Below are 26,759 nucleotides of genomic sequence, written 5' to 3'. Positions count from 1 at the left end.
CATCCTGAATCAGTCCTTTTGCTTTTCCAGATACTAGAGGCTGTTTTGCTTCAACAGTGCAGGGCATAATGGTGTTTGAATCCATAACTACTACAAATGCTTATAGGAATAACAAAAACTCACAAATGCGCTATATTTACTTGGACTGCTTGGTTGGTTGAAGTATTCTCTTGTAAATCTTGAGTCATGTAATTGTAAAAGCATGAGGGTAAACTTTAATTGTAATTTTTGAAGCATTACTGCTTTAAGAATTATTTAGTTAAAATACATTCTGTCCTTTGAATATGATTTTTATATTTGGCAAAGGTCTCTTTCCTGCAGAGTGAGATTCAGTATGGTAGTTATTATTACGTTGCATAGAAATAAATCTTTTGGTCATTACTGGAACCAAAAGATTGGTTGTAATGCAGGCCTGTTGGAAGCTGGGACAGACCCTGACAGACAGGTTAGCTGAATGGCCATAACTCAGCCAATCTTTGGACTGAATAGTGACCTTAAAATAAAACATTTAGTTGGATATGAGAACAGTTTTTATCCTCAGAGAAATCAGGTTTTGGATTAGCTTCCTGCAAAAAGTAAGCAATTTCTTTTAAAATGGACCTTGGTAAGTACAGGAATGACAACTTCTGTAATGTTTGTCCAAGTGATCAGAGGTTTGGATTTGATGGCCCAGGATGGGACTTTCAGTCTACAGCAGTAAGGAAGCTTGCTCTTCCAGCCTTCCTTTCTCTGTGAGTATTTGACATTTTATCAGATTAGTCTTTTTTTTTTTTTTTTTTTTTTTTGTCTGTGAATTCTCTTTCTGTGAAAAAAATTGGGTCCCTCCTATGACATTCTATTAAAATGCAATTTTCTACAGGTGCTTCTGGTTAGCTTCTTAATCAGAAAAGTCCAGGCACATCTGTTCTGTAAGAGTTTTTTCCTGGACGTGTCTGTGCACGCGGAGGATGTATCTCAAAGGCAGAGAGGATGTTCAGGGCACAGGTCGTTCAGTGCGGTGCAGGGCTGTGGCTGTACCAAGGATGCATCCGGCTTCTGGGTCTCTGCAGTATGCTTCGCTGCACGTTGTTGACTGCAAGAGCAAACTATGGTGGAATATAGGTGCCTAAAACTGCACATCAATATACCTGTTTGGATTCCAAAACTGTCTGTGCAGGTAATTTTTAGCTGATGAGAAATTAGTGAAATCACTGGCTTTTAGATTCATAAGCATTTTTAATGCCTCTTCAGCACCTATGCTTGCATTTAGACATCTAAACACCTTTAAAATTTGGTCGCTGATGTTATGGTGGCTTGGACTGGGAATATTCAGAGGAAAATAAGCAAAATAATAGATGAAGGTGAGGTTAGGAGAGTTCTACTTTCCTGTAACTTTTCTTTTATCCCCAGCATGGCAATTTCTTCTGACACCCCTGACTATATGATGACCCAGTTCTTCGCTCCAAAGATAGGATCATGCTGTGGGAAAGACAGCTGAGGGTTGCTGTCCATCCTCGCCACTGGTGTGGGTGCTAATTACCACTGTGTAGTAATTAACTTGCCTGTGCATCAATAGACAAAGAAGGCCTGGAAAAAATGTTCCTTCCTTCCTGCCTACCATTCTGTGTGATTTGGAACTATTCTTTGAAGTCAGCTGTGTCCAGGGTTATTGGCAGCTACTTTTGTAGCCTGTTGTACAGCTGTAATAGAAGAAAAATTGAAGCAAGCAGTAAAGGGAAAAGGCCATTTTTTGTGGGCTTTTTCCCTATGTTGCTGCTTTCTTGGGTATCGTTTTAGGAGGTAAATGCAAGTCTGTTATGCTAAGGAAGCAATTATAATCAGTGAATCTAATGACAAATGATTTAGCTAACTACCCTCATTACATTGAACATCTGATTATGCTGAATGTAATATTTGTCATTTTAAAGTGTTTCATTTACAGTGTAACTTCAAACACTTTCTCTATCTGAAACCTCCTGTATTTATTTTATGCCATAAGTAACCCTCCACAGAATGATGGCAAATTTAATTTAATTCTTTATTCAGGGATGTTATAATCCACGAGGTTTTCATGTTGTTGGGTTTTCTTGTTTCTTTTTATTTTTAAAAAGACAAGAAAAGAAAACTATTTCTGCCCCTAGAATTTCTGCAAGCATGGAAAAAAAATCTGTCTGAGGAATATAACATCTTTTTTATTTATACACACACGTATACACGCACAGCAGCCTCTCAAGCCGCAGGCTTCTTGGCAGGCTGATGTTTTCTGTATCCTGTATAATTCAGTCAAGGCAGAAAATAGATGTGATGGCACTCATGGCTTCAGGCTGAACTAAAATTCTCTAATAGTTGCTTTGGTATAAATGAGATACAATGACATAAAGGGCGTATCCACTTAGAGATAGTTAATTACTATGAAAAAAAGAGCTTGTCTGTCTCTGGAACAAACTGATGGGTCCTCAAGACAATACCTGCGTTACCAAAAAGACCAGATCATATATCAATCCCTGTAATAAATGTGTTAAAATCTACCTTAAAACTGGCAGATTCCTTCCCCCACTGTTTCCAGTGGAAAGCTTTTCCAAACCAAATTGCTCATGTGGATAAGAAGCTTATGCTGTTTGTCCTTGTGCCACTGTTGTCCTGTGATTTTAGTCTTACTGTCCTTTCCCTCATGTCTGTCCACTTCAGTGAGCGACATTTTAATGAGCAACATTAACAGTTTTTGTCATTGCCATCAAATTCAGAAAAGAGTAACCTGAGGAGAGTTACAGGTTTCAGAGAGTGATTCTGTGAAAATATTTTCTTTTCGGTGCAGTGGGATGTCTATAAAGCAGGTGAAAAACTGTTTTCCTATTTTCAATACTAAGTATTTGATACATTGCTTTGTGTTTAAAAAAGCAAGAGTAAAACTGGACTGCAATGCTCCATACGCAAATTTATCATGTAGTGTATCTGATTGTAAAAACTGGAAATCTAATGCCTTTTAGATTTTTAAGATGTGGTTCCAAATGAACTAGATACTTGTGGCTGAACTCTCTCTAAATGCAAAATCTTTATGAAGGAGAGATTGAAAATTAAGCACTCACTCTGAAGGACATAACAAGGAAATAATAGCTAAATTTGTCTCCTGATGAACTTAATGAGAAGCATTTTAGGTAGAACAGAAATGAAGATTCATTGCATCTAAGTGAAGCAAGACCAGAGAGAGAATAGAGAGATCCTGGACAAAGTAAATTAAATTTGTCTAGCTGGTCGAAAAGATACTGCCAGCTGGCTTGAATTTAGGTTTGTTTTTTTTTTTTCTCTTCAAGTGCTGTGCTCTTTCTGTGAGTGTAAATTCATTGTTTCTTTAGACTTTTGACAAAGTATGATCAGTATTTATTATAGGTAGTGTTCTGAAGTTGAAAATTATGTGACTTGATAGATTATATATACTGAGTCTTTGCTCACTGAGGTGGACATCTGGTTCATTCTGCTTTCTTTATCCTCTGCAAACGCAGAGAACATATATCTGCAGTGATCAGAGGTGGAGCCTTTTCTTTTACTCCTGGTCACTGATAGGAATCCAGCCCAAGACTGCAGCTTGTACAGCTCGTAGCTGTAGTAGAAACCCTGACCACCCAATGACTATTTGGCATGTTGTCTTTTTTAACAATGTCTGGAATATCAGGAGCCAAAAAGGAGACACTTACTGTCTGAAAGGCAAATGTGGAAGCAATTAGTTAGTACTAATGGATTCAGCATGGATTTGACTGTTTGGATAATGATGGGAGAAGCAGGAAGGCAGCTGTAACTGGTCTGTGGCCTAAGAACTTCCCTTTCACATCACAAATAGGATGGTTTCAAGTGATCTTGGAAGTAGGTAGACATGCTGGAGACTAGATTCCTGGAAAAATAGGGGTTAAAATGTAGCATGTGAAAAGTGGGCAGTGTTATGTAGAGGAAATGGTATTTTTTTTCCATTTTTTGTCATCCATGACTTTGTCTTCACATTTCTACGCTCACATTTCTATGATCACCTGCTTTTGTGCTTATAAAGGTTTGAGAATAGGGCTGTGATGTGCCTGCTAGGATAGTAGGGCTCTTCCTTTGCAAGCATCCACTTGTAGGTATTTCTGTGCATAACTAAATCTGATTATTCTCCTCTTTTCTCTGTGTATTTTGCTTGTCTCACCTTACAGTCACATCCTCCTCCCCATAGACTGCATTGGTTCGCACAGTTCTGTTTGCTTACACTTACAGTAGAGACTGACAAAAGCTGGTTTGTCACTTTGTGCACGGAGTAAGCCAGGAATCATAGAATCATGGAACCATTTAGATTGGAAAAGACCCATAAGATCATCGAGTCCAACTGCTAACCTAACACTGCCAAGTCCACCACTAAACCATGTCCCTAAGCGCCACATCCACACGTCTTTTAAATACCTCCAGGGATGGGGACTCAACCACTTCCCTGGGCAGCCTGTTCCAGTGCCTGACTACTCTTTCGGTGAAGAAATTTTTTTCTAATACTCAATCTAAACCTGCTTTGGTGCAACTTGAGGCCATTTCCTCTTGTCCTGTTGCTTGCTACTTGGGAACAGAGACCGACCCCCACCTCACTACAGCCTCCTTTCAGGGAGTTGTAGAGAGCAATAAGGTCTCCTCTCAGCCTCCTCTTCTCCAGACTAAACCACCCCAGCTCCCTCAGCCACTCCTCATAAGACTTGTGCTCTAGACCCTTCACCAGGTTTGTTGTCCTTCTTGTAGTGAGGGGCTCAAAACTGAACACGCTATTCAAGGTGCAGCCTCACCAGTGCCGAGTACAAAGGAAGGGCTTACTGGGTTGCTCACACATGAAGTATGAATTACCCATGGTCAGTTCAGAGCCACATGGTGTTAAAATTTTCTGTTCTGCACTTCAGTTTGCACGATAATTGTGAAAATTCAGAATATTACTATGTATGCTCTTTGAGAGTTTAAGATCGTGATACTCTTGTGAAGGTTTTCTCTTGTTATAATTAAACCTTTCTCAAACTACTAATGACACTGTACGTAGGATTGTATCACTAACATAGATGTTAGGACACATCGTTTAAAATCACTAGGGCTTAGTATGGGCTGAGAGGGAAATTATATTTGGTAATTTATCATTTATTGAGACATTTAGTGGAAAGAACGTGTAAAACACTTTTAGATTTGTTTGCTGTGACAGTGAATGGTTTTCTGCAACGGATACTTAGTACTACAGAAAGAATTGAATTTATATATATATTATATGTATAAAAAATGTATTTCCAAATGTGTGTGTATACATATATATATATAAAATATGCGCGCTATACATATGCTCACCTATATAGTTAACAACCAGATGGCAGAACACAGAACTGTTATTAAAGAAATACAGAAATATGTGTGCATATATATGCAAATACACAGAGATATTATTTATCTATGTCATAAATACATGCTTTGTAGTTTGAGCTGAAGAAAAGAATTAGGGACACTAATTCTAACACTTCCTGACTCTGCACCTCTGTACTGATGTATCCTTTGCCATGTTGTTGACCATGCTTATCTACATGATCTTGAATATCTTGTGACCAAGGGATTGAAAATCAAGTAGAATTAAAATATATTTCCATCCTTCTGTTGAAGACAGTATGAATTTATTTGTAATGTATGCCACAGTGATGAAAATGTAAAAGACTAAATTCTTCTCTGCTATAACATCAAAGCAAAACCTTTCTAGAGTAGAACGCCCAACTTGCCTTTATTTAATGCCATACCCCAATTACCTGCCCTCCCCCCCACTCCAATCACTTCTTTACTATCCTTGTATTTCGAAGGTGATCAACATCTAGGATAACACTATGGGCTTCCTGGAACAACAAACTGAGAGGAAGACTAGAAACTTGGCATTGCTTGAATTATTTGCTTGTACAAAGATACTCAGGAATGCATGTCTCTACAGGTTTGGAGCCTCCTTAGGGTTCAATTTTCAATATTTCAAATTTTCAGGATTTTACGTGTCCGGGTCAATTTTGGAGGGTACCCTGTAAAGTGCTTCACTAAGAAAACATCAATACTTCTGCATATCCTTTGTAGTCAAGTTCTGGGAAAACATCTTGGGAAAGCATTCATCTTGTGATAGATTTTTCTTTTTGAACCTTAAGATGTCTTTGTTACCTCATTCCAGTGTAAGTTTTCACGGAGATACTTGTTCCATTATTTGACATCGTTATATAGGGGGCATCTTACAAAGGTGGAACACAGCAATAATCCCCTGTAGTTTTAATGCCTATTGGATTTTCTGCCTTTTTTTAAAGAAAGGCTTTTCTGCTACAGCTTGGAGAAATTGTAAGGCTTTTAGAAGCAAAACCAGCATCCCATTTGCAGACAAAGAACTATGATTTCATTCTTGTTCATTTCAAATGGATTAGAAAATATTGTCCAAATTGGGCACCATGCCAAGATTGCCATTAACTTTTCCCATAAAATATGATTAAGGACCTTAACAAGCATTTAGTAATTAAGTGAAGTGCTTTGGAAATTTATATGCTGTCCACAGTCTGTCATGTTCTGTAAAATACTGAAGACAGTTTTTATGAAAAGCAATAAAAATAAAGCACTTGAGAAACATCTGGGAGTGTTATCTGATTGGGGGGGAATAGTTTCATTTGTAACAGGATATTTTGATATTTAGAATTAATGTTGTGTATAGTTGATTTTTGTTTGTTATTTAGGTTAATGAATAATTGACTGAATTAATGGAGTAATTCCTATAATTGTATATCCCATTCTAGTGTCCATGTTGTTTCATTTTGTACCCTGAGTCGATCATTTTCCGCGTACTCCATTAATGTGTGTACTGTTCTATATTTGGTTTCTGGTTTCATTTAATGAAGCTGAATTTGCTGAAATAACAGCCCAAAGAGAATGGGAGTGCTGAACAGACTCTGAGTGAAGCAGATTTTCCTGTGGCATGGCAGGAAAAAAGAGTATAGGCTTTCAGTCTGATAATGTTCAGTGGATGGCAAGGTGATGCTTTGGTTTTTAGCTTTGCTAACAAAGAAAAAGGTTGGTCTGTTGCTGCTGAGGTAGCTTTTATGTGCTGTGGCTGCTCAGAGTGATTTATGAGTAATTTTCTCTGCAAACCTCTTTTCCTTCCAATAGTCTCCAGCTTCCTTTGACACAGAGTACATTCTGGATCGTGCAACAGGCTTAATGGAATAACAGAACTAGATTAGCTTTGCTGTGCTTTCTGAGGAGATTAATTCAAACAAATTTGGGAGAAGATGCTTTTCAAAACTGCAAAGCTGTGGGAAGCAAAATCTACTAGAATTAAAGGTGGCTGGATTTTTTTATCAGCTCAGTTATTCCAGCTTATTGAAGAATAAAAGGCTATTCAAATCTGCAGTCTGCACCCCTGCCCTGCCAGTATGTAACTATGTGAATAACTTCACTCATGGATAACACCATAAAAAGCGGGGAGAGGGATTTTTATCCATGTATGTTATTTGAATCAATGTTTTCATGACTGGAGGATCCTATCATTTGAGAGCTGGGATGCAAGGATGCATTCTTTTCAGTGTTTATTTTCATATTTTATTGCAGTTGAAATTTGGTTACCACACTCCATAGTTCCAGGCTGAGTCATGGCTCAGCTGCGACCTTTAGTCAGGTCTTCTCCTTGTGCACAGACATTGGAGCTGGATCGTAGTAATACCTTGAGGTTGCCACTGGAGAATCTAGTTTTGTCCTATATGTTCCATAGTTCAGTGGTGTTTTTCTTATTTTGTTTTATTTTAAACTTGGCCAGAATTGCTCCAGTGGTAGCTGTTGCTTTGTTCTCACTGGATGCTTCGTCCAGCCCGGGAAGCCTACTAGGTGTTTTTATTTCCAGCTGCCTCAGCAGGTTTTAGGAGCTTTTCAACCAGCAGAATTAGTTTTGTGATCACAGAATCACAGGATGGTTTGGGTTGGAAGGGACGTTTAAAGATCATCTAATCCAGCCACCCTGCCATGGGCAGGGACAATGTGGTGTTTGGTTTTTTTTTTCCTTAAGTGATACTGCAGAGGGAGAGAAACTGATCTTATCACAGATATATGCAAGGTATTTCCTCTGCCTATGAGATGTTTAATGATAGCTTATCTGTGGCAAGCAATTAACTTGCTTATAAGGTAGAAAGAAAAAAAAAAAAAATTCCTCTAGGGTTCCTGAGCTGAAGGAGACGGGAGAAGAGCTCTGTGCGGCCCGAGTGCTCTTTGCTAGAGCTCTTCCTTTCTGGTGTTGAATAAGAGTTTTCCTGTTTTAGGAGAGAAGGATAGCATGGAAGTCCTCTGGACAAAATATCAGCCTTCTCTGTGCCAGACAGAAGTTAGTAAACCTTTATCTTTTAAAACAGCGCATGTTGCGTTTGTCTATTTTATATAAACTTTTTATGGTACTATTCATTGAGAAGTGAAAGGTTATAGAAGGAACTGGGAGAACGTGGGTTGGTGAGCTTTAGTACACAATAGAGAAACCTGATACAGTAAGTATGCTTTCTCTATCACATTTGTATTCTGCAGGTAAATGACAGTTGTCTTTGGCTTTTCCTTTCATGCACTAATTCATTTTCAAAGAAGTGGGCAGAAATTGCAGAGAGGCAGTTTGGTTTTATTTACCCATGCATGCATGAGTGCACACATTGCAAATGTCATTTTGCTTGTATGATGTATATTTGCCCCTTGTAGGGTTTTGGGTTTTTTGTTTCTGTTTATATTGTGAGCTTATGTATGTCTTCCTCTGTCAGTACTGTGTATCATGTTTGGGATTCTGTTCTGATATTATGGCAGTTATATACAGCTAATATCAAAAAAAGCTTGTAGCCCATGAGGCTCAGGCACTGTATACATGCCAAGTTTCCCAAAGTCACTATTAAAATCTAGACAGTTGCCACAAACCTTTGGTGAAAATCATTTTCAGATCCAGTTTTTCTACTGACTAGAGATTAAAATTTTGCACTGTATTTTCATTGGGCAGAGGGACAGTTTGTCTCCAGAACAAGAAAAATGTTCCTTATTACTTTAAAAGAAGTAGCGTTGGTGCCTATTTAGCTGTGTATTATTCCTTGATCCTCTCTTATCATGAAATTTAAAAAAAATTTCCAACCTTAGGACACTGTCTAATAGTCGCCTACATACATTTTGTTGAGGAGTTTAAACAATTAACAGGTTTTGCCTTATTCTGTTTGTTCTCTCAGGGCATTCTACCTGGACAAGTCGAACTTGCCTCCAAATTCAACATCTAAAGCAGCTTATATAGATAAGGTAAATAAAAACGCTAAGTGCCTAATTAAACTTTGCATGTTACACACTGTGTTATTGTAATCCTTTCCTGAGGCTTTCTTAATTCCATTAAAAAATTGAATTATTTAAAGCTGGGGGGTGGGGGGCAGGGAAAGGAGGAGCTCTCTTGCAGCATTTTGTCCCACCTGTGGTTTTGGGGTGTGTGGTGCCATGTGGTTCTGTATCAAAAGGTGTGGCTGGAGGGCATCAGTGTATCCGAGAAGGAGAACCATGGCTTTACTTTTTCACTGTGCTTTCAGAGCAGTGCAATTGCTCCAGGAGCATGGGCGGGGAGAGCAGGTGCAGGCAGAAATTCTGTGTTCTGAAAATTGGAAGGGCTATTCCAAATTAAATACTCCTTCAGCATCCTGCTCAGAAGGCTTTCTTCTGAACCTTCTCATTCAGGCTTTCTTCAAATGCCTTCATCTGTCTTTAAACCTCTGTGACTGAGAGATCCCAGGGGCTATGAAAATTCATTTAAAGCTCTCTCCTATTGTTGGACAGTTAATGCCCATATTGCAGCCCAGTAAGGGAAAAAGGTTCCTAGGGTCTTGCCTACACTGACTTCAAAAGTGATTGAGCTACTGTGGCTTGAGAAATACAGTGATCATCAGCTGAGCCCTATGACAGACTAAAATTTTATGTCGATATCATCCAGCATGGGTGTTAAGAGACTGATAGTTCCTGTTTCTTGGATCTCTGCTGGACCGCATGGGAGGGGAGGAGGACATGTGCCTGTGCCTCTCCTTCCCTCGTGAGTCAGCAGCTTAACTCTCTAAGCAGTCATCAGTGCAGCAGGAGACATTTAGCTAGATGTGGAGTGCTTGTTACCCCTAAACCTGTTCCCTATCTATTTCAGTGAAAAGTTCAAGGGCAAGATAAAAGCATTTCATAATCTAGATCTGACCAAGGGGTACTAGGTTAAGCTAATGCATTTATTTTGCAATTGGAGCAAGCTAAGAGCGAGTGCGTGATCTCAGTTTGTGGCTGTGACTTTTGCTCTGTTCTCCATAGCTCTGCAAGAGTAAATGGCACCAGTTAAAATTAATTTAAATGGAGGCAAGTTAAAGCAATAGGACCTAAACCAAATGAAATCTATTTGTGCCCAGGTTTAAATATGCCGATGGTTATAATTGATTTACTTGACCTCTATGCTTTCCAGTGAAAAATAGGAGCATCCTTCATATAAGAGCAAGTGAGGCTGCCATTTCCCTAATTAGTTAAAGCTGTTTTTAGGGAATGAATCTGTCTTTCAAAAGATTCATTCTTTGAGTAACAGGGGGGTTTGTTGGAATCTTTAAGTGTTTCTGGAATACAGAGAATGCGGAATTTGGAATCATGAGGTCTGCAAAACTGTCTTGTGAATGTCTCCTTTACACAAAGCACCATGATAATGGCGGTTTTCATTGCTAGACCTCTCTTGAAGGTTCCTCTTCTGAGAGCAGCCTTCCACTTGAAGCTGCCTTCTTTACTAGGCGGATCATTTATTTTCCGTACAGTCATCCTGAGGTTATTTTAAGTCCTGCTATGAAGTTAACTGTTCTTGTTTTGTAGTATGTTTTTGTCACTTCTGTTCATTTTTATTTTTCCATGTCAGGATTAGGAACTAGACATTTGTATAAATAAATGACAGTGTTGTCTTAATTATAAGCTGATTTTCTCAGCGAGTCAATTAACCAGTCTTGGCATCCTTCCTGTATGTGCATACAGTTGTAGGTTGCTTCTATGTGGCTTTCCTTCTTTGGCAATACCATTAATGGAAATGGCACTGATGGGTCTATTCAGTTTATTGAAGAGAAAAACACTTCTGTAGGCAGAACTGGGAATGAAACAGTCAGTGATGGTAAGAATTTAAAAGTTTGAAAAAGTTGTCATAGGTCATGTAACAGAAGAGTGTGTGCTCTGTATTTATGTTATGGAATTTGGGAATTTGGCTTTGGCTTTCTCAGCCAGCCCTGCTGTTCCAACTGCATCTGTGATGAACTACTCTAAAAGATCATTTCATGTATGCTCAGTAGCAAATATTAAAATCTCTTCCTCTCTTGCAGCTGATGAGGCCTCTCAATTGCTTGGATGAACTTTACCGACTGATAGGGTCCTTTATCCGATCCAAGCGCACCGCTGCATGCGCGTACACTGCGTGCAGTGCTTCTGGAGTGGGATTGCTTTCAGTGTCTTCCGAACTTTGTAGCAGGCTTGGAGCTTGTCACGTCATTATGTGCAACAGTGGAGTTCACCGGTATGACAATTTCTTTTCCTCCCTTTGTTTCAGTCGGTCATTCAGTCATTGCAGGTTGGAGACCGCTGCTTTTTATTTATAGAGAGTCTTACACTAAATATCTAATATCTTAGACTAAATATCTAACATACTTGCAAGATTTGTGGTGAAATTCTAGAATTGTATTTGCAGTGATTGACAGAAATGAGCAGTATAGTTTTGTTTTGTGCAGTTGTAATGGATTGTTCCTCATTCAAGTCAGTAAAAGGCAGAAATCTTAATTGCTAAAGCAGAAAAAGGAAGGTTTCCTAGGTAAACAACACATACTGCATTAAACTCTTAATACAGGCAAGAAATGCTGAAATTTGTATTTACTTTGTATGCTGGGGGAATTGTAGTAGAGCTTGTTTCAAGGGAAAAAATGAAACAGAAGAGAGATGCATTTTTGCAGGTGTACCTTATGATAACTAGAAGTTCAGTCTGTACAGTAGTTTGTGTGATTAATACAATATCAAAAAATGAACTGAGCTATAATCAACTGATCTTTGTCATCAATGCTAAGATATTTGAATAGACATATATATATATATGACAATAGCATCATTATAGAGCTCTCTAGTACTTAATGATATTCATCAAAGACAGCAATATGTTTATGTTCCAGCTGGGCAGATTACAATTTTTTTTTTTTAACATTATACCAAAAAAGCAAAGACTACAATTGGAGAGGGGGGAAAAAAACCCAGCAAGCAAAAAACCAAACATAACCAAGAATCTGATGCTAAATATCTGCTCTTTTTATAAGAATTCCAAACTGTAGATTACAGGTAGCAATATGTTAAAAATATGTTCCTTTGTTTCTGATCTATGCACATCCTTATTTTAACAGACTTGGTTACCAGTATATTGTGTTAGAATAAGCATTAGTGTCTCCTCATTTTAAGTAATGTCCTTTCTTTCAAAGAGCTTTGAGGAGGAAAAAAAAAAAAGTAACATAGCTGCAATGCAGATTATCAGGCATGAAAAACAGGAAAAGCTCCATATATAGCCAACACAATTAAGTTGTATAGAAACAGCGCTTGCCATTTCTTTCAACAGAGTTTGCAACAGACTGTTTGTCTTACTCTCTTATCACTGATACAAGTGTATATAGCATGCTGTACACTGTACTTGATTTTAGGCAATAACGTAAAAAGGCTATATTATTTAACATTAGTCGCTATATCAGAGGAACATGGAAATACTATATAGCATGGACTGACATGAAGTAGTCATTTCAGAAGACCATGAAGCTATACAGCTTTTCTCTGGCTTTTTGTCTTTGTTTCAGTTTCATGTCTTGTGTGATCAGAAAAGACTTTGGGCTTAATTCTGCCCAAATTTTTTTATAAAGCTAAAAAAGACTACCTCTGGGTTTCATTATGATGTCATGGATGAAGTTCTGAATTTGCCAGTATATTTGTGGCAAAAATTCTTATAGTTGAAGAATAAAGTCAGAGCAATGTTAATAGCCCCAATAAACTATTACCCTACAGTGTGTGGGTCACAAATTTTTCAGAATAATTTGGTGACTGAATAAGAGATAGCATGCTTGATTCCGAATGTCAGCTGTTCTTAGATAAAAATAAATCATTCATCAAATTCCTGCTCAAAACTAGGGCTAATTCAAAGGTATAAACTATTAAATGTCTACTTAAACATTATTGGATTTCAAGACTATATTATGAGCAACAGGAATGGGGTTTAAATGTGTTATGTGTGGGTTTCCATCTAGATGGTAAAGGATTCAAGATCACCAATTTACAGAAAGTAGAGGTGCAAAACACTTTTTCTCTAAAGCACGACTAGTTCTGCTTCACAGCGAGTCCATTTGAGCTTTTGTACAAGATACTGTTACTTCACTTGTGCGTTAATACTGCCTTTGTGGCTACCATCTGTTCAGAGAAAGAAACATCAACTCTTGGTATTATCAGAGACATTTTAATATAGGCCCTCCAGGAAAAAGGAATGCATCACTTGAGATTTTATAGGAACTCAAAGACTTTTTGCCCTGAATTTCAAAAAGTTCAGAAGGAAACCCATTTAGAGACCTAGAGGGGGTTCTTGTACTATTATTTTTTTGAAGTGGTAAAAGTTGAGGAAGCTTTTTTTAACAATAGTTTCCTGAAGTTATTGTTGTGCATACAAACTGGATGGATGAAGAAGTTTTTCCTTAGAGTTTGAAGTCATATAAAGTCACTTTATGTGCTGTTTTCTCTTTCTGGCCTCCCTAGGACACATCTCTACAGTCCAGCACTAAGTAGGCTCTGCTTTTTGGCATTCTGAAATTGCCTTTGCCCAGATAGAAAGCTTGTTTTGTCTCCAACTAGTAGGCTGGCTGGGTGAATTTTGGTCCCGACATTTCTACTGCTAAATTCTGCTATGTTTTTATGAACCTGCTCCCCTTGCTGCTCTGCAGAGTGAAGCTGTCTTGCAGCACCATGAAATCCTGTGAGGAGGACAGAAGAGGGAAGAGTAAGATGCTGGATGTGATCGAGTCCCGCAGACATAGATGACTTGTCTTGTTGCCTACGTTTTTGAAGGCTTAATTCTTCTGTTTGTTGGAATATTAGTTAATCAGGGCAGATAATCTTGCAAAATAATGCTAAGTTGTAAGTTAGTTCTTTAGAGTCTAAGCTACTGATTTTCAGCAAGAGAGGATATTTATCTCTGGTTGTATTCAGCAGTGTATCTGGCCTTCTCTGTTCTTAGAAACTAAATGCTGTGAAGCGCTTGATTGCGATCAGTTGCAGAAATCCACATTTTGTAGGTCCAGACCAAGGACTCACAACTGTTTTTTAATGCTATGCTATGGATATTAAATGAGTTGAAAACTGGTATTATCTACAGATGCTACTAGGTGAGCAGATGTGGGAAAGATGTGAATTGCCCTTGCAGGTTAAACATTGAAAGTATATTCTTCACTTATCAGTCTTGCCAGCTTAAAAATGAAGAATAATCAACTCAGAGCAAGGTTCCTGTATGCTGTCTTTTAAAAACCCCTCATTTTAGCCTAATTTCTAATGGGAGAGAATGAGAGTCTGTGGAAGAGCGCAGGGTGCTCTGCTGGTCAGCATCTTTCTTTTGGTCATGGGGAGTGGGAACTGAACAAACCATTAATCTGTCAGAATTTAGATATGTTTAATAGACTTGAAACAAAATATACATGGACCTTCCCTCACTCGATTTATCTGTCTCTTACTGAACTGACTGGAGAGCCCTTTCTGTGTTTTCTCAGCTTAGGTGTCATGGATTGACAGGGGGCGGGGGGGGGACGGGGGGGGGGACACGGACGGTTCTGCCACCTCTCCTTCTTACCAGAAGCAAATTCCAGATAGCTTGGGAGGGAGGTGCTGGGTGGCAGTCCAGTGCAGAAGAGGCCAAGAACTGTGAAACAGCAGCTTTGTGTGCTTTGACAGTGATTGCTGATCTCTGGATCGGCAGTGTCTTGGTTTCTGACTTCTTTGTGATCCATATTAAATTGCTTTTTACACTGCACTAGGCTAAAACAGCTTGACAGAGTTTGTATTTTCATCCCTATATCCAAGATAATGCTGGGGATTTTGAATTGCTGGTGATTGCTTTGCTTTGATTTTTATTATGACAATATGTTTACCAATTTACATTAGAGCCTGAAATCCTGTATCTATTTCAGACAGCAGTTCTTTTCAAATATAATTCGATCACAAGAAAAACAGAGATGGGGGAAAAATAAGTCCCTTTAACCTTCGCTGTCCTAAGTGACATGTGAATACTACAAATGCTCCTTGGATTATCATAAGCGCACATGGCTTGTTGATCAACACCAGGAACAGAGCTCTAAATTAGTCCAAGAAATCAATAGTTTGCATTCTATTTTCCCTTTTTTATCATCCATAATTATATTTCTGCCTGCCAATCAGCTGTCACCCTGTAAACAATGCTCTGCTTTCTTTACTTGTATTCATTCTGTTTGAAGTTGTAATCACTCTGTACAAATGTAGGTGATGAAAGGCACTTTTAAATTTTATTGAATCATGATGCTAGCTCCTGCTTGAGGGAGAAGAGCGAGACTGCACTGCACAGACATGCCCGAGCCTCTTTCCATGCCAAAATGAAATTAGGTGCAGCAGCTGCAGAAGTCTGTTCAGGGACCATAGGCCTTACAGGCTCAAAGGAATAATTTAAAGCATCCAAATGAAACAAAGCCCAAGTTTATTTAAAATTTTGCATTTCCTGGAGGATCGAGAGAAAAGAAGTCTTTTATAATCTTGAGGAACCCCAGAAAAATCACTCTTATTTTCTTTTCTGAATTTTAATTTCCCCTCCAGAAAGTCTCTCCTTAGTGTTACCATCCTTCGAGCAGTGGGGTTCTGGCCGGCAGGCACTCGGCTGAATGATGAGGCAGGTTTTGCCAAGGGTTGATTATGCTGTCTCCTGTAGCTGGCACAGCTCCTGCAATCCAGCTAAACCTGCTCCATCTTCCACCCAGCAAAGCAGAGTAACACCATAAGCTGTCCATCACGGCCAGCTGCCTTTCTGTGAATCAAATGAAACAAGGTGAAAAATAAGTACTCTGAATTTATATTTTAGAGATTCTATCGTAAGAATTCCTCCTTTTAGATTATTTTAGACATTTTTCTGTAGGAATTTAGTTCTGAGCTCAGTGACGGTGTGCTACAAAAAGCCCAAAAAGTCTCCTTGAAGTTTTGCAGCTGTACTTAGGCTGACTATTAGCTCCCCAGTAGAGAAAGCTTTCTGGGATCGATGGGACTACTTTCAGGAGGCAGGTCAGCACAGGCTGAAAAACTAATCCTTGCTCCTCTCCAGCCTTCTGGTCTAAACTGTGCTTTTAGTCCTGCTACCTTCCCATTTAGTCAAGATTCCCTTCTTTTTTTAAAAGGCAGTTTTGTTACGTCTGTCTATAACTAGTGTATTTTTGTGATACTTTACCTACTGAGGCATAAACAAACTTTTCTTTATGTAAAATAATTTAGGATAGTAGAGTGTTTCATTCTGTGTTGGTTACTATTTGAAAACAGTTATGTAATTGTTAAATATGCAAGAATTTGTCTTAAGGTGATGTAAACAGGGCATTTAGCACAAATAGGTTGCTTCTACAGTAATGATCATTTTATTTTGATCTATATTTGACTTTCATAGGCAATCTGGTACATTTTTGCTTTGTTATCTAATACGTATGTGAAGGACTATAGTCTTAGTGTTCTCTTGCATGTTTTAAATTCTGAGACACTATTTCATTTGCAATGCAATCTGAAAATGCAGAGAAGTGCATAAAATGCACTGAGACAGATAAGATGGATCTGAGTTATTACTAGTCTGGCTTTCAAGGTGTTCGGTTTTTTTCTGTTTGGATTCCTTTTAACATTATGGACATTTAGTAGCAGGGTTGACACACAATTCCATCACCTTGCTCTGTAGAATCATCCTCTCACGCTTCAGTTCCTGCAGTATTGCCCTATCTGCAGTCCACGTCTTTGGGAGAACCTGATTCTTCCTTACAAAAACTGCTACATTACAACAAAAATAGAATAGATCCTCTCGAACAACCTAAAATTAAAAACTTATCCAAATCTTCTTTAATTTTTGAGGTGGAAGAGAGTTAACCGAATAACCTGAACTACTGCAAGACAGTAAATTGTAATTGTAAATTTGCAATTTTCCAGCAGATTTATTTGCCTGCTTACATGGGAAGAAGCTTTTAATGTGACAGACTTTCTGCAGAGAACAAGACATAATGGCTGAAGCTGGGTTTTCAGTTGACTTTAGATTTTTTTGTTTGTTTTTGCAAGTATGACCGAGAATGAGCAAACAAAAGGCATGTGATACTTCAGATCTTTTGGAAATGCTGTTCTTTCATCAAACAAAGAATATTTAATGGTGGAAGTGTCTCCTTGCAACATTTCCAGCTGATTAAAGGTGGCAAGATCTTATAGGAATAATGTTTGTGAAAAGATGCTCTGGGCAATTTTTTAACTATGACAGAAGATGTACAGTTCAAAGAAGTGTTTTTTTTTACTTTTTTCATTATTCTTTTAAAAGCTCTCTGTTTTAAAAAAGATAGAATAGTCACATTTTATTTCTGGAAATAGATTGGATGATAGTAATCTTCCAAATAAACTACAGAAAAAAAGTCATCATTACCTACTGCATGTTTCATGCTTCAGGACTAAAAATGACTAATATTGAATCTAATAAACCTGATAAAAACTATATTTGTAAACTACAAAAGAAGTCATTAACCAAGGTTAGGTCTGAAATACGGCTAAGGTATACTTACCTCCCAAGACTGATTCTCTAGCTTGATAAGTTCATGCCATCTACTTCAACAAGTCAGAAATCTGTTGGTAGCTTGTGTTTGAAAATACCTGGTAGAGCTGGGTTTGATTATCCTGTTGTGGGACGATGGATGTATGCCTGATATAGGAGTTGGGATATATTTATTTTGAGGTTCGCACAACTATGTAATCACAGTGGTGCCTCTTGTGAAGGAAACCTGTGCATGCTGATGCTTAATGGATAAAAGGCAGAAGTCCCCTTAACCATGGACTATCCGTTTCTGTGTGATGTTGTAATATCTCCCACAGATAGTCACTTTTTGGAGGGTTGTTTATGATTACTGAACCATCATAATGGAATAAGTATATTTCACATGCAGAGTGATGGCTTGCTATATGTTGGCAAAAATAACAGAAGTTTTGGACTAACTAACCTTCAGTGGATGGGTTCAATCCAAGGCTGATTTTAAAGTAGTGGTCTTTCCACACTGGGAACATCTCAGCTTCGCAAAGGTTCATAAAGGGACTGAACGTAAGTCCTGAACTCCAGTAGAGTTTTATTGTAATTGTAAAATACAATATTGTAGTTTAATGTATGAACTTCTTGCTCATTTTCTCTGCAATACCTATTGGCTGGCCCAACTTCCCTCTCTCTGTGAGATGAAATTCTGTTCAGCAAAGTTTCAGTATATGGGCACAGAGAATGCAAACTTCAATTTTACTTGCGCAGAGATATTCCCACAATGAGAACAGCTTAGAAATTGTGGGAGAGTCTCGAGTTAGGCCTGTCTATACTTTTTATGCTTATTTCTTACATTCCTGAACAACATTTTCCCTCCTTTTTAGGTTTATCATGGCCTATTTTCTTCTTTGGGTTACTCATCAGAATCAATACATATTACCCAGCCATCACTAGTAATTATAGAGAAATACCCTCAAAAATGTTTACCCCAAAGTGACTTACTTTAGTACTAAGTTTTTAATTGCTGCACACACTGACATAAATAATAGCTGCTCTATAAGCATTAATTTAAATGACAGCAGAAACAAATGAGTACTTAATAGTGTAATTGGTTTAAAAGGTGGTCAAATGTAGGTATGATTAGCTTATGCTGTATGGAAAGAAAAGGAATTAAAATAATAACAGTGGCAATAAATTACATGTTGAGTAGAAGCTTTAGATTTTAATTAGACTAAGCATACAGGCATACTTTCATATTTTTTTCCTATTCATATAGCCAGGACATAATTCATTTTGACATCTCTGACTGTGGTAACTACTAAACCAATTTGTTTCACCTCATCTTTTCTATTCAGGGCATTTTTCTGAGGGATGTTGTGATGCGTCTTTGGATGTAGGATGGCTGGAATCCTAATTGAAACCTGAGAATGAATTGAATGATTTAGGTTCTTTTTACTCTCATAACATAGATATACAGTTCGCTGAGTGGCAGCTCTGTAGGTAATGTACGTGAACTCAAATTATTTTTCCTTTCAGGTGACATTAAACAAGCTGTCACAAAATAATCCATTTCTTAGAAAATTTGAATGTTTTCCTCTTTTACAACTCCATTTTTCAGTGTAGATGTTTGTCTATCCAGCCGATTTGCTGCCCTTTAATAAAAATCACTTCCAGTCAGAAACAAATGGACTGTTGGTGATAGAAAACGATTTAACCTCTTTTGTTCAGGATGGTCTGATCGATCCAGAAGATGTTTGAAAGTTTGTATTGAATCTTTACATCAATACTGTCATGACTGATGGGAGACTGGGGATAGCAGGCAGGGGCTGGGAGCAGCTGCAGCCCCTTCTGTTTCTTGGAAACCAAATGGGTGAAATGAGGAATTCTCAGCCCAGTTGTGCTGGGAAAGCCAAATGTCTGTGCTGCCTTGCTGCTGTAATCTGTCAAGGCAGGGAATTTGTGATTCTAACTGACATAAATTCTGAGATGATGAATTTGGGTCTTTTGTTTTTCTGGCATAGAAGAAGGGATGAGAGGAAAAGAGAGGGAGTGAGAACAGATTTTGATTTGTTTACACTGTAAAATATATGGATTTGGGAATTATGCTTCCCACAACAGAATGTTATGAGAGCATTGAAGGAGTTTTTCCCCTAATATTTTCCTTGTTTGGTTTGTCTGGGCTGATTGCATCCAAATGACCAGATACTTCCAGTGGTCAGAACTGCTTCCAAATTGCTTTGTAAACTTCAATACCATCTGCTTGTCAGCTCTCAAAATGGGGGAGAAGGGTGGATTATTACGTATTGCACGTATTTGCTGACAATCCTTGATATTGAACCTTGCTCAGACCACCAGAACAGCCTTACCATGTGAGGAATTCCCAGCTTTCATATTGTTTCATAAAATTGTACAAGTTGAATTGGTTTAAATTTGCATTTGGTTGATCTCTCTGTGCTTGGCAGTCCTGTTGCTGGGGTACTTGCAGTTACGACTTTTCCATGTTACCATCTGATGCTTTGTGTGTGCATTTGTTTCTTTCACAGCTGATTTCCAGGGTAGTCTGATTTGTGATAACGAATATGTAGTAATTAAAAAACTATATTTGAAGAGCTGGAAGAAAGCACCAGCATGTAAATACAGGTTTACTAGAGCGTCAGTTCAGCATAGCACTGTGGAAGGTTTAGATGATCGGTTTTATTAAGGGATGCCATCTCATTGATTCAGTATTCAAAATGAAGTTATTTGAGTGTTGTTGTTTTTTACATTTAGAAAGTAGTAACCTTACTTCATAATTACATGACAAAAGCCATAAACAATCATTTATATTTAATTCTGCCATTCGTCAGACCTTTTACATGCCTCAAGAGAAACACAAAAAAATAGAATAGAATAGACTATTTCAGTTGGAAGGGACCTACAATGATCACCTAGTCCACCTGCCTGACCACTTCAGGACTGACCAAACGTTAAAGCATATTGTTAAGAATATCATCCAAATGCCTCTTAAACACTGACAGGCTTGGGGCATCAGCCACCTCTCTCTAGGAAGCCTGTTCCAGTGTTTGACCACCCTCTCAGTAAATGAATGCTTCCTAATGTCAAGTTTAAAAAAAATTTAGCGATATTAAATTGCATCTCTAATGATGTTATATTGAAATGAAATTATGCCACTGATCCTGTTTTAACGTTCTTAACATGCTTTAACGAGTAAGAATGTTTTTTAAAAGAAACAGTAGATGTATCTAGCCATCATTACTGCGGGACTTAACCACAAATGTAAAATGTTTTAATAAAGAGATGTGATAATAGTTAACTTCATCACTGCTGTCATCTTGAATGTCTTCACTACTGATTTCCTAGGACATGTTAAAAATATATTATCTTTAGAATTACTTTTTTTTTTTTGCCTTGAGGTGTGATCTTCAATTTTAGTCTGTTTATATGTTTCAGGACTGTACTACTTCCAGAGTAGCCTATTAAAGAAATGTTCATTATGGTATTTTCCTCTTTGTCTCTGCGTTTCCCACTCTGGTTATGTCTTTATCTACACGTTTGGCAACCTTATTTCTGAATCATGGTTGGCATTGTCAAATGTAGATGGCTCATAATGTTCATGATCACCAGCCATTTCATCAGGTTTTGGATAGGGAGCAGTTTGGCAGTCTTTTCCAATCACAAGATGAGTGTTTGCACCTAATTCTTCAAGCCGACCTTCATTTCGGAGGTCCTTTTGTTATTTTTGATTCACGCATGCAGAATATGATTTTTCTGTTCTTTCAGTCTTTTGGGGTCCAGGAAGATGGGATTTATGGGAAGGTTGGCTCAGTAACTGGCTGGTTGAAAGCTGCACTTTGAGCCCATTAACGTCTATTACACCTACAGAGAGACTTTTTGCCCTTTTTCTCTGGCTTAGATTACACCTGTCAAATAAAATTTCAGATACTTGTGCTTTTTCTCATTGTCCGTGGGACAAAGGTTCCTTTGCAGTCTGTTCTTGAAGGTTAGATGTTTAGATTGTGGTGCTGGCAAATCTTATGAGCATGTACTTTATTTGTGCAATATTTCACTATTCAAAGACAAGATGAAAACACAGTGTTTAGAATTCCTAGTCTAATATTCAACTATAATGCACCTTAATCAAACACATAACACAAAACATCAATAGATTTTTGCTTCAGGTTAACTCTGAGGTCAGTGTATACAAGAAACTGGGGAATAAAGATTATTTCATTACCAAGGAAAATCACTTAGCTATAAATTTTTTACGAAAGGCCATTAATAAAGCTACAGATCAAATTTAGTATCTTCTATGCTCATTGCTGTGAAACTTTTTACAGTCCATAAATTTACTTAAGCGGTATTTAAAACGTGTCAGGTTGGGTTTTTTTTTTTTTTTTTTCAGTAAGAAAATAAGCGCAGACACATTTTTCCTCCTACAGATCTTCTGCTCAGCAAGATGAGTGATTGAAACATATTGTCTGTTCTGTGTGCATAATATAAGCTATGCAGAATCTCTTGGTCAGGATTTTGCCAAAAGGCGACTCAAAAGTATGTTTTAACCATGTGTCTTAGTTTTACTATTTGAACTTGAAATATGCAGCTTTTGTCAGGTTCTGCTGAGGTAGGATCATCTTCTGTACCTCATCTTTCTGGTTGAAGAGGTTTGATTATTACGGTACTTTGGTCGTGACCAAAATCATCAAGCAGCTTGTTGGTGCAGAATGCAGCCACTCTCACCTCTTGGATGATAGCAGCCCTCAGACATGCTGGGCTTTTTGAAAAGTACCTGTTTCTACTCAGTTTTGTTGCCTTTATCTGTGAGTCTTCTACAGCTTTGGTCTTGATTGTATGAGAAACAATCTATCCATCCCAGTCCTTACCATGACAACTGAAATCGGATGGCATATCCAAAATGACTTTCCCTACAACTTCTTGTCTGGTGTGATGACAGGTTGTCCTACAGAAAGGTCTTTAGCGCTGAAACTTTCCGGGTTGCTCTGACAAAGCAATTATGGCCTTTTCATTAGGATGGATACCATGATCAGTTTTTGCCCTCAAGTATTTACTTGAAAAAAGATTGGCAAAGTAAGAGAGGATGGTTTATTTGAAGGAATGCCCTATTTATTTAATTTATTTTTTGAAAGGGGGAAAGGTCTCTTTATTTGGACTGAACTGCACTAATGTGCCATGAGAGTAACCAAGCTAAATTAATGCCAAGAGCTCAGGATCCTGGTACCAAACCTAGGGTCTGCATTAACAGTGGAGGGTGAGAGATAACATGTGCAGAAACCACCGGGAAAGGGATTTATACAATCACAAAAAATTCTCCTCCTCGGGTTGTCACTCTCTCATGCACTTGCTGAGCCATAGTTGGGTTGTGTTTTCTGTTCTGTTTTGTTTTGTTTTGTTTTAAACAAGAGCAAAAAAGGCAAATGCATTTGGTTGTAAGTCAGCAGGAACACTTGAAACACTAAAAATCTTTCTGTTGAAGAAACATTTTAGTGTCCAGGCTAATGCCTGCATGGGGGAGGGGCGGGGAGGGATAGGGGGCATATCTATTGTGTAATCTTTTTACTTATAACTTTTTTTAAAAGGATAATTGATCTAAAAGCAATTGTTTTAAGGAAGTCACTGCTAGATAGCTGACTTCTGTCTTCCATTGCAGCTGCACTCTGAGCGTTACCCTGGAGCAGGCGATCATTCTGGCTCGCAGCCATGGGCTACCTCCTCGCTACATCATGCAAGCTACAGACGTCATGCGCAAACAGGTAAGATGCTCTCTATGGGTAAGGTCTTGAGGTTTCCTAACAAGACGTGTTATCATCAAACAGGAAGGACCTGACCAAGCATTTTTAACCTCCATCTTAATGTTGTGTAATGTCTGCTTGAGTTTTCTTAGTTTGGGTATTTTGTTGGTTTTTTTAATTCTCTTCCTTTATTGTTGACTGAAAGGTGGGGTTTTTTTCTTTTTAATAATGGAATGGGCTGTTTTTAACAGGATGCTTGCTTTCTCTGTATGTGTAAATGGATCATAATTTTTACAGGGTTATGATTTTACTTAATGATTTCTGTATAGTAAGTGCTGTGGCATTGCCTTACATCAGAACAGTCTGTTGAGTAAGACAATCTTTGTTTTAATATCTATTATCCATAAAAATAACTAAAGATTATTAACTATTGTTAATAAAAAGTGATTCATGTACTGAATGAAGGGGAAGTGTAGGAAGGAAGGGGAGAAATAAATACTGTGGTTCTTAAATTTCCAGGCAAGATTCCCGAGGACAATGTGCTTATTTTGAAATAGTGTTTTTCACTCTCTGGTCATAATAGAATATTAGGATTTAGAGGCTGTTGTGGATAAATAACCACCTCAAGATGAACTCTTAGTCCTAAAGTATGACAAAAAATGCTGGATTAAAAGGCAATATCAACTGAAAATGGGGGATATACTCTACTGTATTGGCACAATTTTTCCTAGAATATCTTGTTATCAGATAAATGCTTTCAAAAGGATGTGTGGAATCTTGGAAGGAGTTCAAAAGAGGAACACAAATGATCCAGAGGTTGTTAGACAAGGCTTATGAAGTGAAGATTAAAGAGCTCAACCTATTCAGTTGATCAAAGAGAGGCTGAGTGGGGGCTTAATCACTCTGTGTGCATATGGAACATATATCCCAGCCTGTGAGAGCTTTCAACCTTATGACAAAATCATAAACAAGATACAGGATGCACTCAGTCTTGAAGTGAAAAAAAGATAGTTAAATATTGGAACAATTAATCACAGATAAGACAAGATTCATAATTTCTGGGGTTTAATTTGCATCTAATTTTATTATTTTCATTAATTCTGCAGCATATTCTATGCAGCAATTGCAGTTTAGTTGAGAAAATGATTAAACAGCTGTACTTTACTTCTAACTTGCTGTAGATAAAAATACACACAAGCTAGATCAAACCTTTAGTCCATTAAAGCAATTGAGTAGATATTCTCAAACCATAGATTCTGATCAATTATATGTAAATGCTGCTTTCTAACATGGATACATCAGAGTAATTAGTCTCATTCCTTTTCATATTGGACTTTCACTTTATTCGGTGCATAAATTAAGTTTCTGTGGTGAATAAAGGTTCTTGAATCAGATCATGTAGGTCTGCTCAGGAATTACAGCTTTAAGTTGACTCGAAAAGAAAGCTACTGCTGTATAAGAATAAACTTGCATGTATAGGTTGATATGTCTGCTCCCGAACTTCTGGACAAAAGGCAGATCTGGGTATTTTGCAATCAAAAAAACCTGGAAGTAGAGTTTTGCATATGTCTGCTTGCAGGATGTATTCTGTCAAAGGGCACATTTTCAATGTACAGTTCTAGACTGTTTTCAAAAATTCCGATTCATTTGTGGATCTTCTACAGTTTATTAAATGAAAATGAAAGAGAATATGAAAGTAACTTGCATGGTTTTGAGCAGCTGTAACTGTACTTGCTCAAATAGAGATGTAGAAAGAAGCCCACAGTGGGGCTACATTCTCTGAAGTAAAACAGCAGGTGATCAATAGCTGTTAAAGATACCAATATCTCCATACCTCCCACAGACACTCCAAAAAAGTCTGCTAGTATATCAAGCCAGACTTTTTTCACACGTTCTTCCTCTTACAGGAAACCACTATGGCATTTAATCGAGTAATAATCTTTTGTTCTAATTTTAAATCAGTCTTGGAGTTCTGTAGTAGAAATACAACCCTCCATTATATTCTAAATGTTTTGGAGTAATCTTGACAGTGCAGTATGGTATTTTCTAGAAACCTGTTCTGGATTTAGTGTTTAAATTATCCATAGGATTTAACTGTCAGGAGCATACTGCAGGCCATAAAACTGGGAGGGGGAGAAAAACCCCAACTTCTTGGGTTTTGATGCAGAACATTTAGAACATTTAAGGGCAGTACATGTGTCTTTTTCCTGACTTAATATAAAAAAAAAAACACCAAAAAAACCCAAATAAAAACTTTGTTAGCCCATTTATACCATGAATCTTTTGTGGAATAGAGAGATTAGCCACAGGGAGGTGCAAATTAAAGGACATTTATTCCGTTTGTTATTCCGGAGAAGCCAGCAACGTTAGCTCCTAGCAGCATCAGCTTTCCACACAGGGGAATTGTCTCTACTCAAAGCTGGTATCTCTTCGAGCTTGGGGCACCAGTACTGAATAACTGGAGACACCTCCCTGAATGGATGACCTCAGGAAGTGTTTTTTTTTCTTTTAAATTGAATGAAGTCATGATCATGTTTAACAAGACTCATAATAGCCCCGACTGTATTGTTGGAACAATTTTCAAAGTAATTGCCCTGTCAGTTATAATTAGGTATTTGCAAGCACCTGTTCTGTGAGAATTAAAGAAAAGAGACCAACTTGTGAGAGTTGGTATGAACTTGGGTCTGTGGGATGGTTTTAATTAAGTGGTTTCTGGTTTTCATCTGCTAATCCAGTCTAGACTGATTTTTAAAATAAAAATTTTGACAAAACGTCCCAAGTATCTTTATTTACTCATGTATGTTTATTCACGTAAAAATCTGTACCCGCAAAATACTATGTAAAGCATCTGGACAGAAGTGTGTCTTCAGGATGCAGCAAAGTGTGGAGAGGACAGAGGCCTAGGAAAGGAGCTGCAGGAGGGCACAGGGCTCTGAGGAGGAAAGGTAACTAAATAGCTGATAAACAGAAAAGGCGAGGAGAGAATTTGTGTTGTCTTTTAAGTGAGTAATCATTTTTCCATGCCTTTTCATGAGTGTAATAACAGCACTGCATTTTGAATAATTCTCGTAAGAATTGTACTGATTTAGAGCTCGTTGAGCAGGGCATAAAGAGAATCTGTTTTCTTTATGTGACCGGTTCTTGCTATCCTTAAATTAGTGTGTAGTTTGAAAATAAATCTATCATTTTTTCTCATGGCAATGAGACTACTAGTTCTATAT

At 37.8% G+C, this 26,759-nt stretch overlaps 1 protein-coding gene across 1 annotated transcript in view; it reads left to right on the top strand.

The window, feature by feature from the left end:
- PREX2 (phosphatidylinositol-3,4,5-trisphosphate dependent Rac exchange factor 2) overlaps nucleotides 1–26,759 on the top strand; it is a 187,227-nt gene that overhangs the window by 147,268 nt on the left and 13,200 nt on the right. The window contains exons 37-39 of the mRNA XM_087751836.1: nucleotides 9,210–9,276; nucleotides 11,343–11,533; nucleotides 23,457–23,559. Coding sequence (XP_087607962.1) covers nucleotides 9,210–9,276; nucleotides 11,343–11,533; nucleotides 23,457–23,559 — 361 coding nt within the window. The remainder of the gene's footprint in view (nucleotides 1–9,209; nucleotides 9,277–11,342; nucleotides 11,534–23,456; nucleotides 23,560–26,759) is intronic.

Source organism: Nipponia nippon, unplaced genomic scaffold (genome assembly GCF_047370975.1).
Source record: "Nipponia nippon isolate SJK-2023a ecotype South Korea unplaced genomic scaffold, ASM4737097v1 scaffold_1, whole genome shotgun sequence".
Classification (NCBI taxonomy): domain Eukaryota; kingdom Metazoa; phylum Chordata; class Aves; order Pelecaniformes; family Threskiornithidae; genus Nipponia; species Nipponia nippon.
The sequence above is the reverse complement of the archived record's forward strand: the minus strand, read 5'-3'. Positions and strand labels throughout refer to the sequence as shown.